Raw genomic sequence first — 17070 nt, forward strand, 5'->3', positions numbered from 1 at the left:
GTCGTCCTGTAGGGTATTTTTACAGAAGGTCGGAATTCCTGACACTCTGGGACGGTGTCATCCAATCCTTCTGAGCCTCATTTTCTTTCTATGAGGTGGAAGGGTAACGCCTGAGGCCAAGAAGCCTGCGCATACACACTTAAACAGGGAGCACATTCCAGACGTTTCTCCTGCCCTCACAAATGTCCTGTGGTTGGATTGATCCTTGAGAGGTCTAAATCAGCTGGTTGATTATTTCACAACCTCTTGTGTTCAACTGAGATGACTGGACTCAAAAACAAAAATCTGGTTCACCTTTAATTCTGTATGACCTTGGGGAACTAACTTATGCCCTTGGGGTTCTGCATCCCCATCTGTAAAATGAGCCTTGAAGTCTAGACGACATTCTTTGACGCAGTAGAAACCATTTCTTTACAGAGGAATTTGTGGTGTACAGACTTGGAGAATTGTAACTGGTGTCAGACTAACTTGTTAGGGAGCCATATTTTTCACAGGATATTTTTTTAGTAAAATTAAGACTTTTTTTTAGGTATTTACATGCTAAAAAGGGTGCTTGTACATAATTCTGAGAACTGCCCTAAGTGCAGGATTATATTTAGCTTCTACAGAATTTAAAAGAATTCAAAGGATTTTTGGTGGAGCAAGTGATGATTTTTTAATTAACTTTTTAAATTAAAATTTTAGTCAGTTAACATACAGTGCAATATTGGTTTCTGGAGTAAAACTCAGTGATTCATCACTTACATACAACACCCAGTGCTCATCATAACAAGTGCCCTCCTTAATGCCCATCCCCCATCTAGACCATCCCCCAACCACCTCCCTCCATCAACCCTCATTTGTCCTCTGTCCTTAAGAGTCTCTTAGGTTTGTTTCTCCCTCTCCTTTTTTTTCTTTTCCCCCTTCCCTTATGTTCATCTGTCTTCTTTCTTAAATTCCACATATCAATGAGATCATATAGTATTTGTCTTTCTCTGACTTTCAAATAACAATTTTAAGTCTTTTTTTATCCCTCTCTCACAGGCTCTATTCAGGCCCTGCATCCCCCCCGCTAATTATTTCATGTAAGATTGTATCTCTATCCATTGTGTTTGCCTTCATTTTCAGAAAAACTAAAATCAGCTTCATGTTGATGAAAATAAACAGTCTGGATACCATCTACATTGATTTTTTTTTCTGTGTCCTAATGAAATATTAATGCTCCTTATTATCTGAAATTATTATATTGTCCCAGGAATGGGAATAGTACCCCTTTTGAGAACTGCTAGTGTTGAAAAATTCACAGTAATGGAGGAACTATTGTAATCAAATTGAAGAAAATTAAATGCGTCACTACATCTAATTATAAAGGTTCATCAAAGACTTATTGGCTATGTAGACATTCCTGGACCAATCTGATTTGTTTTCCAAGGTTCTTTTCGTCAACTTGACTTTCCAGGTCCACTTGGCACCCAAATCCATGCAAGAAGTAGAAAACTGTACTGATGAAAGCTCTCAAACTTTCCTCCAGTGAGCGATCGAGAAATTATTGTTAGAATGAGTACAGTGGTGATTTTGAGAAAGAATTAGGAGAGTAGATTCAGGACCCACCGATGGAAGGGAGGGAGGGAGGAAACACAGAAAGGAGTTTAGGGTGTTTTTTGAGGCAATGCACCGAAGTCAGGAAACACAGAATATGTTTAGGGTAGAAGACAGACTTGGTTTCAGCTTTCAGAATGAGATACTTAGGATTTAGAAAAGCTTCATCTCCAGATCTGAGATTCAGAGGAGAGGTCTGCACTGCAGTGATTCTGATCTTTTTGCCACGGAGTGATCACTGACCCCTTTGAGAACAGAACGAAAATGGGTTTTTCTCCCCCAAGAAAAATGTACCCTCATACACTCAAGATTTTGTATACCTTCTGAGGGGATTCACATATTTTCCCAAAGACACTCTTCAAATTAAGAGCCTCTGGTGTAGAAGGCCAGAACCTGAGGCATGTGAGCCAGCGACAGAAACTAACAGGAGAAGCCGGAGTGGTTAGGAAAGCAGTCCCACGCTTAGCCCTAGATCTGGGCCTGACCTTCACATGGCCTTATGCTGGTCTTCATCTAGCTGTGTCCCTCACCGCAGAGTGAAGTGTCCCGGAGCTAAGGGATGCACTCATCCAAATCCTGGGCAATGCCTTGTAGCCAAAGCTCTCGTCCTGGGGCTTTTTTTTACCCTATGGCTCTGGGTCTGCTTTGAGGCCTGGCAAGTCCTCTTCCCTTGGTTGTCCTTCGAGGGCAGATCCCTCTGCCGAAGAGGTGGCTATTTGGTGGTGGGTGGGTTGCGGGTAGAATGGGAGTTAAAGGGAGTTTGAATAGCAGGCAGCGGTGTCCCCACACTTGGAGAAAGGCTGCCAAGTGCTACACAGAACTGAGTCCAGGTGAGAAGAGAAGGAGGGTTTGCAGGGCTGGAGCCATGTTTCTGTGTGAAACTCCAAGGAGACTATGAGCTTTATCTCTAAACTTTAAAACTTTACACATAGGATCTTTGTTTGTATTCTGGCCCCAGAGTTTTCCGGTGTAAGGGGTGGGCCTGCAGGAAAGAGATGGCCTAGGATGCCAAGGAAGGAGAGTGTTAAGAAGGAAATGGCAAATGTCAATGTGATATAGCAGGGCTTCTCCAAGTCTGGTCGCTGGGGCAGCAGGTGCAGCAGCCCCTGGGAACTTGTGAGAAACCAAATGCACACGCCCCACACCAGACCTGCTGAATCAGAAACTGAGGTTGGGAGCCAACATTCCGTGTTCAGCCTTGTGATCGCTGCATCTTTCTACAGCAGTGGTTCTAAAACTTTAGAGGGCACCAGAGTCACGGGAGGGCCTCTAAAACAGATCACAAAACAAGAAAGGGAGAAGTGAGTGGGCTCCAGCCTCCTTCCCCCAAATGCCACTGGGCCCTAGGGCTCAGTACCTCCCTCATCACCCCTGCTAGAGGTGCTCATTCTCCACGTCCGCGTCCACTGCGCCCCCCCCCACAATCTTACAGATCTCTTGCATCTCCTGAGCTCACCCCCTTCACTACATCCTCACTTTTGTGACCCTCCTTGACCTCTGGGCACCTCTATCCTTTTTACTTCTAATTGATCTATATCTGATCTCACTTACTCCAATCCATTTCTCTTATTGCTCCCGATTATGACAAAATCTTGGCCTGGATTTTCCCTGAACAAAATTTGTCAATGGCTCCTCTGTTCCTGTAATCCCAAACTTCTTGCCACTCAAGAACTTGACTTACAGATTTGAGTCCTGCCTACTTTTCCACGAACCTCAGCTCTTCTCTTTCCCCATGGAATCAGCCTTTCTCCCAGTCACAGCTGAGCTGGGATTTTCCTCTTCCGAAATATTCCGGGCTCTGGCATGCCTCAGAGCCTTTGCACATGCAGACCCCTCTGCTTAAAGAGCCTCAACCACTGGATCACCTCCTTTGTGAAGCCCCTCTGACCCTTCGGACTAAGCAGTTCACCAAGTATGGTGCTTCGCAGAACTCGAGACTGGGAAGGCACACAGAACTTTCACACTGCATCCTGATCGTGGGTGTCTTCTGCTTCTCACTGTGGTGTCCTCATCTGGAGGCGAGGGAACTACTCTTGTTCATCTATCTCTTCTATGTCTTCCCTCCTGCTACTGGTGGCTGGCACACAATAAATGTTCCAGAAAGAAAAAAAACCCGAATAGAGTATTTGCTCCTTAGCAAGTCCTTTAGCATCTGGGGGCTCAGTTTTCTTCCTCTGGAAAGTGCTGATATCAGCAGGATGTGGATTAGAGGCTATTTTAGAAGGGCTCAAAGGAGAATTTCCAGGACATTTTCACACACCAGTTATCAGCCATAATCTCTTCCTGCCTCAGGTGCACACGGTGTTGGACAAAGATGTGGTCCATATTCTAGGAACTTACAGTCCAATTTGGGAGATGGGACATATACATAAAATATAAATAACATAAGGTGACAACCAATGGGCACCAATCTTGCTGGGGAGGAGGGAACAAACAGATGAGGTAGAACATTGAAAGACCGTATGGAAGATGAACACCAGGCCAAGAATTATATTCTGTAAGCAGTGAAAGGGTTTGAGCAGATTGGGGAGGAAGATCGGTGTGAAGAGGAAGGGAGCGGCTAAGTGCTTAGACTCAAATTAATTAAGACTGCGTGGTTATTAACTGCCGGCCACATGCTAACTGTGCAACCTTGGGTCAAGTACTTAACCTCTCAGTGCCTCCACTCACTCATCTGCAAGACAGGGCTAGTGATAGTTATTTCACAGGGCATTGTGAGGATTAATGAGAAAAACTTGAAAATACGCATAGTGTGCCCAGCACAGGTCAGGGTAAGTGTGTATTAACTTCTATTCTTGCTACTTTTGTAAAGTGTTGCTTAGGGACTGTGAGCTAACGAAGACAGGTGCCCCGGAACTGAACATACCAGAAACTGGAGGCACAGAAGCCCAGTTAAAGATCGTGACAGTTTCAGATTGCCAGAGTTCAAGGGAAGGGACCCGTGAAAGGCATTATGAAGGAAACCTTGTCTGCTTTGGTCACTGGCTGAAGAAAGTAACTTCTGGCAGGAAAAGGAGAGGACGAGGGCCAGGCTGGCCACACCTGGGCGCCTGGCAGAAGTGCAGAAATGGACTGGAGTGTCCAGGAGGAGCTTGCTGTGGACAGGGGGGAGATGGCAAGTTCAGTCTGAGGCGAAGGTGCGGATTTCAGCAGGTACTTTTAGCTACGTGACCAAAGCCAGGGGGATGTGGCAGGCCTTCACGTGCAGGTCTGCGGGGAGGTTTAGTGAGTATACTTGCATTCTCCAAAGCAGAGACTGTAGAAGCAGAATACTCTTCAGTATGTCTACCTGGTTAATGCACCAGATGATTACATCACTTCCTGCATCTTTGGGCCTGACAGGCAATGCTATTCAAAATCAGAAAATCAGACTAGTTTCCAAAGCTCCTCCACCACCATCTCCTCCCTGTAGATGTCTGTTTACATCTGCATTCGTATCTTCCTTGCTCAATGTGCAGAACTCTCTCAGGTCTTATCCCAAACTTGAGTTTGTCTGACTGGACAAAGATCCTGCACTGAGAAAAATGTTATCCTTGCTCAGAGGCAACCCTCTACCTAGAAAAAGAGGGAAATCCCACCTCCTTGATTTTGCTAACAGAATACTGTCTCTGTTGTGCAAATAAGTCTATTGCTTTTCAATCAACCTAGAAGTTACTTTAAACAATGGGGTATGTTCCTCCATCTACTTACCTCAACTGATGTTTTCCAAAGGGAAGCCAATAAAACCACCAGCCTTGCTGGTTTTAATTAATTCGTAAGACTGTTCAACACATTTCTTCCTTGGTTTTGCTGGGTTTATAGCCCAGCAAATAATAATAAAACATAATACACATATATGTAAAATAAATTTTACCCATAATTATGGCTCTGTGTATTTAAAAACCAAAACTGCTACACAAATCTATCAACTTAGAGTTTCTGAATGAATACTTTTTGTATATTTCCCATCTTTGCAAGTACTTAGCTAGAAAAAATAACAAATTACTCACTGATGACTAACATTTTTTGCAACAAGAGTACATAATGTTATTTTAGTAATTTTTAAAATGATGAAATCTGTAAATCGAAGGATTCGAAAGACTAAAATTATTTCTACTTTTTATTTGCTTCTCAGAGCAAAGCAGTTTTGGTATCTTTCATTGTTCCACTAAGACATTTGAATGTTGGTTCATAGACTTGATTCCTGTTATACTGAAAAGCTGCAACCAGCTCTTGTATCAACTTTCCTCCATTGAATTAATGATGGCATAATAAATTAATTTCATTAAAGCGATTCTAAGTTAGCCCTTTCTTTCATTATGGGTCAAATGGAAGTGTTAGCCGATCTTCACAAGAATTATGATTTTATGACACACACAACACATTTTATGTTCATTTTAAATAATCTTGTGGTTCAATTTTTTTTCATTTTTAAGAAAATAATGGACTTCATTTTTTAACTTTTTTATTGTTTTTAAAAAAGATTTTATTTATTTATTTGAGAGAGAGCAAAAGCGAGAGAGAGATCACAGAGGGAGAAAGCAGACTCACTGCTGAGCGGAGAGCCCGATGCAGGGCTCAGTCCTAGGACCCTGGGATCATGACCTGAGCCAAAGGCAGATGCTTAACCAACTGAGCCACCCAGGTGCCCCGAACTTTATTTTTTAGAACAGTTTTAGGATTACAGAAAAATTGAGTGCAAGGAATAAAGTTCCCATAAAGCTCCTTCCACACACAGTTTCTTCTATTATTAACAACTTACACTAGTATGGGACATTTGTTATAATGGATGAGCCAATATTGATACATTTTTTGATACATTATTTTTAACTGAAGTCCACAGTTTACATTAGGATTCACTCTTATGTTTTATATTCAATGGATTTTGACAAATGTAGCCACCATCACAGTATCATGCAGAACAGTTTCACTGCCCTAAAAATCCTCTGTGCTCTCACCTATTCATCCCTCCCTTCACCTAACCCCTGGCAATCAATGATCTTGTCTCCATATACTGACTTTTCCAGAGTGTCATACAGTTCAAATCATACAGCATATAGGCTTTTCAGAGGGGCTTCTTTCACTTAGCCATATGCATTTAAAGTTCCTCCATGTCTTTTTGCAGTTTGATAGCTTATTTCCTTTTAGCGCTGAATCATATTCCATTGTATGGATGTACCACAGTTGGTTTATGCATTTGCCTATTGATGGACATCTTGGTTGCTTCCAAGTTTGGGCAATTATGAATAAAGCTACTGTAAACATTCATGCGCAGGTTTTGTGCGGACATAGTTTTCAATTCATTTGGGTAGATACAAAGGATTGCACACTTAATTTTGCAAGAAACCACTGGACTGTCTTCCAAACTACCATTCTGCATTTCCACCAGCAATGAATGAAAGTTTCTAGTATCTCACATCCTCCTCAGCTTTGGTGCTGTCAGTGTTTTGGATTTTAGCCATTTTAACAAGTGTGTGGTGATATCTCATTGTTTAAATTTGCAATTCCCTAATAACATGTTGTTGAGCATCTTTTAAAATGTGTTTATTTACCAAGTGTACATCTTCTTTGGTGAGGTATCTATTATCTTTTGTCCATTTTTAAAGTGAGTTGCTTTCTTGTTGCTGAGTTTTAAGAATTCTTTGTATATTTTGAGACCAGTCCTTCCTTCATTAGATAATGGGTTTTGTAAAGATTTACTCCCACTCTGTGGCTTGAGTTTTATTTTCGTGAAAGGTATAAGGCCTGTGTCTAGATTCATTTTTTTTACATGTGGATATCCACTGTTTGTTCCAGCATCACTTATTAAAAATACTATCCTTTCTCCATTGAATTGCCTTTTCTCCTTTATCAAAGACCAGTTGACTACCTGGGTCTATTTGTGGGCTCTCTGTTCTGCTCCACTGATTTATTTATCTATTTGTCCATTCTTTCACCAATACCACAATCTTGATTCCCATAGCTTGAGAGTAAGTCTTGTAGGCAGGTAGTGTCTCTCCTCCAACTTTGTTCTTCTCCTTCAATATTATGTTGGCTATTCTGGGTCTTTTGTGTCTCCATATAAACTGTTAGAATCACTTTGTCAATAACCACAAAATAACTTCTTGGGATTGTATTGACTCTGTAGATCAAGTTGGGAAAAACCAAAATCTTGACAATACTGAGTCTCCCTATATATGAACATGAAATATCACTTCATTTATTTATATTTAGTTCTATGATTTCTTTCATCAGATCTTATGTTTTATTAGATTCATACCTAAGTATTTAATTTTTTGGTACTAATGTGTTATTGTGTTTTTAAAGTTTAACCATTCATTGCTGGTATACTGATATTGGTAATTTGTGTCTTCTATTTCCTTAACCCAGCTAGAGGTTTATCAATTTTGTTGATCATTTCAAAGAACCAGCTTTCAGTTTCATTTATTTTCTCTATTAATTTCCTGATTTGAATTTCACTGATTTGTGTTCTAATTTTTATTATTTATTTTCTTCTGCTTATTTTGTGTTTTATTTGCCATTCCTTTTCTAGTTTCTTAAAGAGGAAGCTTCAATTACCGATTTTACATCTTTCATTCAATGCTATACACTTCTTGCTAAAGCATGGCTTCCACTTCAGCCCACAAACTTTGTGTTATATTTTCATTTCATTTAGTTTAAAATTTATTTAAATCTCTCTTGAGAATTCTTCTTTAGCCCATGTATTACTTACAAGTGTGTTAAATCTCCAAATGTTTTTTTGAGGGTTTCCAGGTATCTTTCTGTTTTTGATTTCTAGTTCAATTCCATTGTGGTATAAGAGCATACTGTGTATGGCTTATCTTTTTTTAAATTTGGTAAGGTGTTTTTTTATGGCTCAGAATGTGTTCTATCATGGTGAATGTTCTCCATGAACTTGAGAAAAATGTGTACTCTGCTATATTTAGAATATGAAGTATTCTATAGATATCATTTAGATCTTATTGATAGTGTTATACAGTTCAACTATGTCCTTACTAATTTTTTTGACTACTGGGTCTGTTAATTACTGATAAATTTTGAATTTTCTACCTGTATTAGTGGATTCATCTATTTTTCCTGCAATTCTATCGGTTTTTGCCATATGCATGTTGATGCTCTCTTGTTAGGTGCATATGCATTTAGGACTGTTATCTTTCTTGGATAATTGACCCTTTCATCATTCTGTAATGTCCCTTTTTATTCCTGACAATTCTTGCTTTGAAGTCTTCTTTAAATCAATTTGGTTACTCTAGCTTTCTTTCTTTCTTTTTTTTTTTTTTTTAAAGATTTTATTTATTTATTTGACAGAGAGAGAGATAGCGAGAGCAGGAACACAAGCAAGGGGAGTGAGAGAGGGAGAAGCAGGCTTCCCGCTGAGGAGGGAGCCCAATGTGGGGCTCGATCCCAGGACCCTGGGATCATGACCTGAGCCGAAGGCAGACGCTTAATGACTGAGCCACCCAGGCGCCCCTCTAGCTTTCTTTTAATTAGTGTTAGCTTGCTGTTTCTTTCTCCATCTCTTTATATTTAAAGTGGGTTTCTTATAGACTGCATATAGGTTTTTAAATATTTTACTCCCTTCTTCCTGCTTGCATGATTTCTGAAGAGAGGTCTGATATATTTCTTATCCTTGCTCCTCTACACGTAAGATTTTTTTCTTTCTGGCTTCTTTCAAGATTTTCTCTTTGCCCTTGATTTTCTGCAGTTTGAATACAATATACCTAGGTGAAGATTTTTTGATATTTAATCTGCTTGGTGATCTCTGACCTTCCTGATCTGTAGTTTGGTGTCTGTCGTTAATTTTTGAAAATTTTCAGCCATAATTACTTAACACAATCTCTTTCTTTTCATGCTGATATTCTCATTGCACGTATATTACATTTAAAAAAATTGTCCCAGTTCTTGGATATTCTGTTTTCATTCTTTTTTCTCTCTGCATTTCAGTTTTAGGAGTTCCTATTGACATTGCTTCAAGCACAGAGATTCTTTCCTTGGCCATGTTCAGTCTTTTCATGAGCCCATGAAAGGCATTCTTCATTTCTGTTACAGTGTCTCTGATTTCTAGTATTTCCTTTTGATTTTTTTCTTATAGAGTTTCCATCTGTCTGCTTATATTACCCCCCGTTTCCTGCATGTTGTCACCTTTCCCATTAGAGCCCTTAGGATACTAACCATAGTTGTTTTAAATTTCCAGTCTTATATTTATCACACCTGATGCCTGCTCTATCTTTTCAAACTGTGTTTTTTTTTTAATATGCAGTATAATTTCTTGTTGAAAAATGGAAATGATGTAGCAGGTAAAAGGAACTGAGGTAAATAGTGTGAGGTTTTATGTTTACCTGGCTACGAGCTGGACTATGTTTATTGTCTGCTGCAGCTGTAGGTGTCACAGGCTAAAATCTCCTCTGGTGTCCTTGTTTTGTCTCCCCTTGTTGTCTTTGGGATTCCCTATATACCTCTTCCTTAATAAACCCAAAGATGAGCATTTCTTCCAGTTGTAAGCCCATTATTTTTTTTTCTTCCAAAGATTTTATTTATTTATTTGAGAGAGAGAGAATGAGAGACAGAGAGCATGAGAGGGGGAGGATCAGAGGGAGAAGCAGACTCCCCGCTGAGCAGGGAGCCCGATGCGGGACTCGATTCCGGGACTCCAGGATCATGACCTGAGCCGAAGGCAGTCGCTTAACCGACTGAGCCACCCAGGCGCCCTGTAAGCCCATTATTATATGGGCACCTTGTTGATGTGGTGGTGAAGTAGGTGTGGGGGAGAAGAGTTCCACAGTCCTATGATAAGGTCTTGGTCTTTTACTGAGTTTCTCCCTCTGCACTGTGACCTTCTCACACTTTTTTCTCCTCCTCAGGTGAGAGGAGTAAAGCTGGGGGGGCTGGAGTTGGGTATTTGCTTTCCCCCTGGTCAGTCAGGCTCTGATAATAATCCAGCAGTTTAGGGTCTGGTAAAACAATTTCCCTTGAGGGATGGCATTCCTAGGAAGAAGAGAGTGCGCCGGTGTATTTCAAAATGGCTACTTCCCCCTCCCCCTGCTAAGTCTGGGAGAATTTTTAGAAATCTTCACTATGAGGTTCTTCTAGGGCTCCTGGAGGTAAATCACACAAGTGTGGGGTCCTCTTAAGAATGGGCTCCTATTAGAGTTTTTATGTCTCAAGTTTGTCCACACTGAGCCTTTGGCAAATCTTCAATTATAGTTTAAGTTCTCCTACTCCGGTATTGGCTCCTACTGTGGTTTCTGCTCCTGAGACCCTGATCTGGTAATCTGCGACTCTCTGTACCTGTCTGGCTGTCTCTCCAACTTGTGGGCAGTGGTTTGCCCTGTGACTTCAGTTTTCTGAGGGATTTAAAAAGAGTTGGTGATTCTGAGTCTGTTCAGCCTTTTCCTTGTTAGGAGGATGGGAGTGATGACTTTCAAGCTCCTTACATGCCAAACTAGATCAAAACCATTTTAAAATACGGCACTTGAAGACTTATTATAATCTTATTTAGCTGTAAAATTTTCATTGGTTCATTGCTATTTCTTCCCAGTTCTCATCTCTCTATTGCTCCCATTTAGCCACACTTTGAGAACACAGGAGAGCGGTGGGTTCCAGAAGAGAGGCTGACATTCCAGTGAAGTGTCATTACCTGGTAACATGGGAGCTAGGTCTCCGAAGAGACTAAATTAGTTAGAGAAGACATGCATAGAGTTTACAAGCTGTTTACCAAAATGTTTGCTTCCCTCAGTACAATGGCTTTAATTTAAACTGACTATATGAACTTGCCTTCATTTGCAATCCTTTGAATTATCCAGCCAACAATTTGATCACAGCTCTAATAAGCCCACTCACATTGTTACTTCAGAGTTGGGATCAGCTTAATATTTTTACTTGAACAGCATAAAAGGATCGTCCCTTAACATTTAAATGTGAAACCATTTGGGTTGCTTTTCTATTTAAGACACTAGAGAAATCTATTTCCTCAAATACAAAATAGTAAGGAAAAAAAATTTAAACTAGAAACTATAAACAAGAAGTTAAAATGAAAATTTCATGGTTATTTTAGACATGTCTTTAATAAGCATTCTCCCTGGAGTGAGGTGGGAGAATCTAAGTTACTGGTGAATCTGTGCAGTGTGTTCTCTTGGCATGAAGACAGAATTAACTGTCTTGATTCCTGGTTTTAAAAAACATATATGGATACACATATGTGTGTGTGTAGTAAATCAAGCTGCCTAAGAGAGATTATTATGACAAACCCAAACAGAGTATATCTTTTAATTTTCTTCTAAATGTTTTAGGATATAGAAACACAAAGACACTTTACTTTTATGACTGGCCCAGTATTAGCTAATCTCAGTGAACTGTGGGTTTACAAAATATAGCAAATCCCTATCTTTTCACTTCCTTAGCAAGATTAATTTCTAATTCAAACAACACATACTAGTCTTTAGTAAGGGGGTTGCTTATATTCATAGAATTTGCAAAACAGATTTGAATAAGTATTAAGCTTATATGAAGCTGAATATGGGAAACATCCCATGAACGTGGCCAACCATATATGAACAATGTGAACAACTCCAAAGAAAAATTTTATTTTGCAATACACCTATTTTTGTGATTATGAATATATGGCCTCATCCAGGGAAATTAATAGACAGCTGTTCTTTTTTAGAAATTAATAAACTATCTACTGTACAAACCCATATACCTGGGGCTACAATGAAACCAGTGAACCTAATGTATGTTCCTCATGTACGCCAGTATGTTTTCACTTGTCCCAATGATTAAGTAAAAGCCCACAGCACTTGTATGAAAACAGGCCCATCATAACTTTGGTACAATTACTGCAGCAGCAATAAAACTATAACATACACACAACCTCATATAGACGTATCTTAAATGGATGAAGAAAAATAACAATAATAATTTATTTAAAAAAAAAAAACTCCAAAGATATTTTTCTTGATTAAATCTGTGACCACTTCATTTTTCCTGCCTCCTTAAAAGATTCTCAGAGTTGATCTGTGAGGCCTCTTCCTTCGGTTACATTTACTCTGTCCCATGTCACATGCTCATTAACTGCATGAACAGTTCAGCCCACATACATGGAACATTAAAAAAAAGAAAGAATCTATTATCAGAAAAGCGGTATGTTCAGGATTCTAAGGAAATCCATAGAAAATGTCCCACTTAGAACATATTTTCTTTCCCCTAAAATAAACATAATGAGGCAAATGTTTGCATGAAAACAAACAACACAAAAGCACAACTCTTGGAGGAAAAAAATCTGATATTTACCAACAGTTTGGGGGGAAGTGAGATGTGAACACTTAAATGATGCAGTCCATAACATGGATCTGGAGTGTGTCTATGTCGGGCAGAACTTCTCCACATTTGGGGCAGGAATGAATTGGAATATTCCGCTGTTGCTGCTGCCGCCAGTTTCTGTCCTCAGCTCCTGGGAATAAGCATTAAATGAAACGCTATTCCATTTCTTCCATGTTGCGAGTGGCTTCGTTTGATTTTAAGTAACAAACGATTAATATTAACACCTGCTCAACTTTGCAACAGATACCTAAAGGGGAGTGAATACAGGGTTTGTTTGGGAGGGAGGGGGTCTTTAACTTAAGAAATCTACACACACAGAGAACACCTCCCAAAATGGTACCTGCTTTCCTATTACTTTGGGATTTGGGCTCTAGTCTGGGTTGTAGGTATGTGAGAATAGAGTGGTTTCAGTTCTAGGTACAGGACAACACGTGCTCTAATAAAAACAAGAATATTTGAGAGAAGGAACCAGACAGATGAAGATATGAGCTACAGAGGATGAGAAGGTGGAGAAAACAGTGAGCAGCAATGGAGAGATATCCTAAGAACAGTGTGAACCTTCTCAGAAGCAGAGCCAATAACTACTTTCACTTGGCCCATGTGTCCGAGCACCCGGGAGGTGGACGAGAGGGGAACAGAGATGGTGGGGACTTCAGGCGAGAAAAGCAACATCAGGAATGCATGAGGGATGGGCTATACTGTGTCATGCACAAGGCAGGTTAGTGGGAGGACAAAGAAGGGCGCCCTGATGAGACCCATTGCACTTGAGAGGAGTTTTAGGCACAGGTAAGGGCTGCCCAGGCAAAGTAAGGGATGAGAAAGAATGGAAGAATGGGTCATGTCATTTCGTCCAATTTTGGAACTGCACCGAGGGTCAAGCCTAAATTAAAGAATGCTCGAAATAAGCCTTGACTCTAAGTAGGTCCCACATGTGCAAACTGTGATCAATGCTGGAAATGACTTCTGGCTCCCGGGACATCGCCTTGGTCTGACCTTTCTGGATCAATGCAAATCATTTTGATCTCAAGACTTTCTGTCAGCCTCCGGAATGTATGTTTTTGGAGGCTGACTGTGGAGGCAACCTTTAACATGGCTTTTGGCTTCTGAGCATATTATTTGAATTGAATAATATGTGAGACTATTGCAGATAGTTTGTGTTCAGCAAACTCCAGAAGCACCCTTGAACAGAAATACTGACAGGGTATGAGTTCTGAAAGTGGGGGACTTTCTAATGGTCCCATGGTCTTAGATCAGGAGTCAGTCAGCTTTTTCTGCTCTAGATGACAACCGGGCACTACTAGGGACTGCTGATTCTTCATTTGAGACTTTCTTGCATCCATCTGTGCCCTTTTTTTTTTTGTCCTGGTCTAGGCTTCAAGACTTAGGCTGTTCTATTAGTCAGTTAACAGGTTCCCTCTACCTCCCGGCTCTCTGCTATAAAATAAGCTTAGTCAGTTTTCATTGTTAACACATCACACTCCTCTCCGCCCTGGACCCTTTATTCTCATACCATACTTATGTAAATCCTAGCTTCAAGGTCAAGTTTAAAGTCACACCTTTTCAAGGCCTTTCTCAACTCCCCTGGCCCTCAGTGATCAACCTGTCCTCTGACCTTCAGCACCATTATTTCTATTACTTAAATATTATCTTGTTTTATGAACCCATCTTTTTATGTGCCCTCCTGTCTCTCCAACCAGGCCACATGCCACCACAGACCTGACCATGCCTTGTGCTCAGCTGAGTGTAGTGGACCAGGGCAGGTGCATTGATGGCCACAGGTGACCATAATGATGAAATACAGTCAAGAGGAGATACTGTTTAAGGCAGCTTTGTTATGAAGCTAAAAAAATTATAATAGTAAAAATAAAATAAAAGAATCTTAAGACAGTCTCTGTTTGGAATACGGCTATTTACAAGACAAAAAGCTTATTAGGATAATCATGAATAAATGTGTACTTTGTGATGATTTTTGGATTATAAATATAAGTAGAAGAGTATGTGACTTTTTTTTTTTTTTTTAACATAAATAGGCATTTGCCTTCTTTAATTATGACAAAAGAAAATCTTCCTCTAAGAAATTCAGGTGCAGGGGCGCCTGGGTGGCTCAGTCATTAAGCGTCTGCCTTCGGCTCAGGTCATGATCTCAGGGCTGGGATCAAGCCCTGCATCAGGCTCCCTGCTCAGTGGGAAGCCTGCTTCTCCCTCTCCCACTCCCTCTGCTTGTGTTCCTACTCTCGCGCTCTCTCCCTCTCTGTCAAATAAATAAATAAAATCTTAAAAAAAAAAAGAAATTCAGGTGCAAGACATTGTCCTTTTGGACCCAAAAGTACCTGTTGCAGGCACTTTTGATAACAGAGGTAAATGGGTGTTTCTGGGATACTTAAAATCAGATTAGAGAAAATGTCTGGTGGTGTTCAAGTGGGTAGACACAGCTTTTGGGGAAGAACACAGCTTTACCCTGTGACGCTAAACATGCCTGAGGCCAACGTTCATGTCAGTCCACAGTAAACTCAGTAAATGCTAACATTATTATGTGCGTAACACCAGGTAATGGACAGCTTCATTAATATGGTACTTAGATGCACATTTAGAACACATAAATAATTATAAAAATTACTTATTATTATAAAATAAAATAGCAGTAATTATAAAATAAAATAGCAGATACAACAGTAAGAGAGTACTTCAGAAATTCAGGAGGAAGAGGTCACATTCTGCTGGAATCATGGAGATGGTATTTGAAATGGGTTTTACAGATGGGGTAGGAGTTCACTGGAAAGAGACGGAAGGGAGGCAGGGAGGTGAGTGAGGGAAGGATGACTCATAAGCAAGTACATGCAGGTATACAGGCCTAGGAGAAGTTCAAGAAACAGGGAGTGATTCAGCTGGCTAACAGCTGTAGAGAATTAGAGGGGGAAAGGTTAAAAGTTCAGCTACACCAGGCTTTACTGTCAGTATGAAGAGAGTCTGGTGTCTGGATTCAGTCGGTAATGGATGAAGAACAGGGTACACTGGAAATAAGACTGAGGGGTGCTATATTTTTCGCAGTTTGATCTGGAATTCATTGTGCAGAATGTAGTGAAATTTGTCTTCAAGCATTTTCTTCACAGGATAGTTATTCCTTGGAACCCTGAACACCTACAATCACACGTGACTCACCTCTCTGAACGAGGTAGGCCTGCTGGTCGGGGTCACTGGTTCTCGCCCCATGACGGCTCTGCATCTCCATCAAGGACTGCCTGCTGGGATGAAAAGCAACACGATAGTGATGTTCTACGACAACATTTAGCAGACATTCAACAGCAGGATGGGGAAAAAAGAGCTGAAAAAAAATGCAAGGTTCATAAAAACCAGAACTTAAGGATTAACTTGAATTTTAAATATTATTGGCACTAGGACACAGAGTAGTGAAAGAAACTAACAATTAGGATTAAAAAAATCTATCAGTAAATAACCACACTGTCAACTGATAAGGGAATGGATTAGAAAAAAGTGGCGTATTTCTAGAACAAGACACTATAGAGGAATTGAAGAGAATGAAATAAAACTGCATATATATATATATACACACACCTCCAGAATTCAAAATCACAGTGTTAGATAAAATAAGCTGCAGAACAATACCTAGTGACCATTTCGTAACTTACACACAGAGAAATTAATATTATGCTGTTTCAAGATATGACAGATATTATATTGATACTATGTAAAAGTATAGAACAGATGGGGACGTAACCCCCTCCAAACTCCAGCAGTATGGGGCAAAGAGAGAGAGAGAAACATAATGAGGGGTGGGGAACAGAGGAGGCTCCAACTTCGCCCTTTTTCCTTTTGATAAAATATCCATGATGCAAATAAATGTATGTCACTGTCAATTCTGTGCGGAGTACATCGTGGTATGTGCTATTTTATTCCCTGTATTTTTCTATTTCTATTTCTCTCTATTTCAATTTTTTCTCAAAATGGAAATTTAAAAGACAGAAGTAATTTTAGCCATATTTTCTTTTAAAACATATTACAGAATTGTTTAAAGGGTTTAAGACTATATACCCCTGACAACAGCAGACAGGACTTCGCAACACACAGGTCAAAGTTTTTACAGCATGTCCAAGAGCAAAGAACTCATCAGGTTCCCACGAGATGTGGCCAAGCCTCGTGGTAAGTCACGCTGAGTGTCAGGGACACAATCAAGCG

At 40.1% G+C, this 17070-nt stretch overlaps 1 protein-coding gene across 5 annotated transcripts in view; it reads right to left on the reverse strand.

Annotated features, from left to right (window-relative positions):
• Positions 1-917: 917 nt before the first annotated feature.
• OPTN (optineurin) overlaps positions 918-17070 on the reverse strand; it is a 55055-nt gene continuing 38902 nt past the window's right edge. For 2 of the 5 annotated variants that reach the window (XM_045874414.3, XM_045874415.3), the window contains 2 exons: positions 16036-16118; positions 12125-13006 (listed from right to left, as the gene is read on the reverse strand). In XM_045874414.3, coding sequence (XP_045730370.2) covers positions 12879-13006; positions 16036-16118 — 211 coding nt within the window. In that variant the 3' untranslated portion in view covers positions 12125-12878. Of the gene's footprint in view, positions 2848-12124; positions 13007-16035; positions 16119-17070 lie in introns of those variants that run through there. The other 3 variants (XM_045874417.3, XM_045874416.3, XM_045874418.3) reach the window with 3 other exon arrangements.

The sequence above is a fragment of the Mirounga angustirostris genome, unplaced genomic scaffold (assembly GCF_029215605.1).
Source record: "Mirounga angustirostris isolate CCGP_5_RB_7025 unplaced genomic scaffold, mMirAng1.0.hap1 SCAF_5, whole genome shotgun sequence".
Taxonomy (NCBI): Eukaryota; Metazoa; Chordata; class Mammalia; order Carnivora; family Phocidae; genus Mirounga; species Mirounga angustirostris.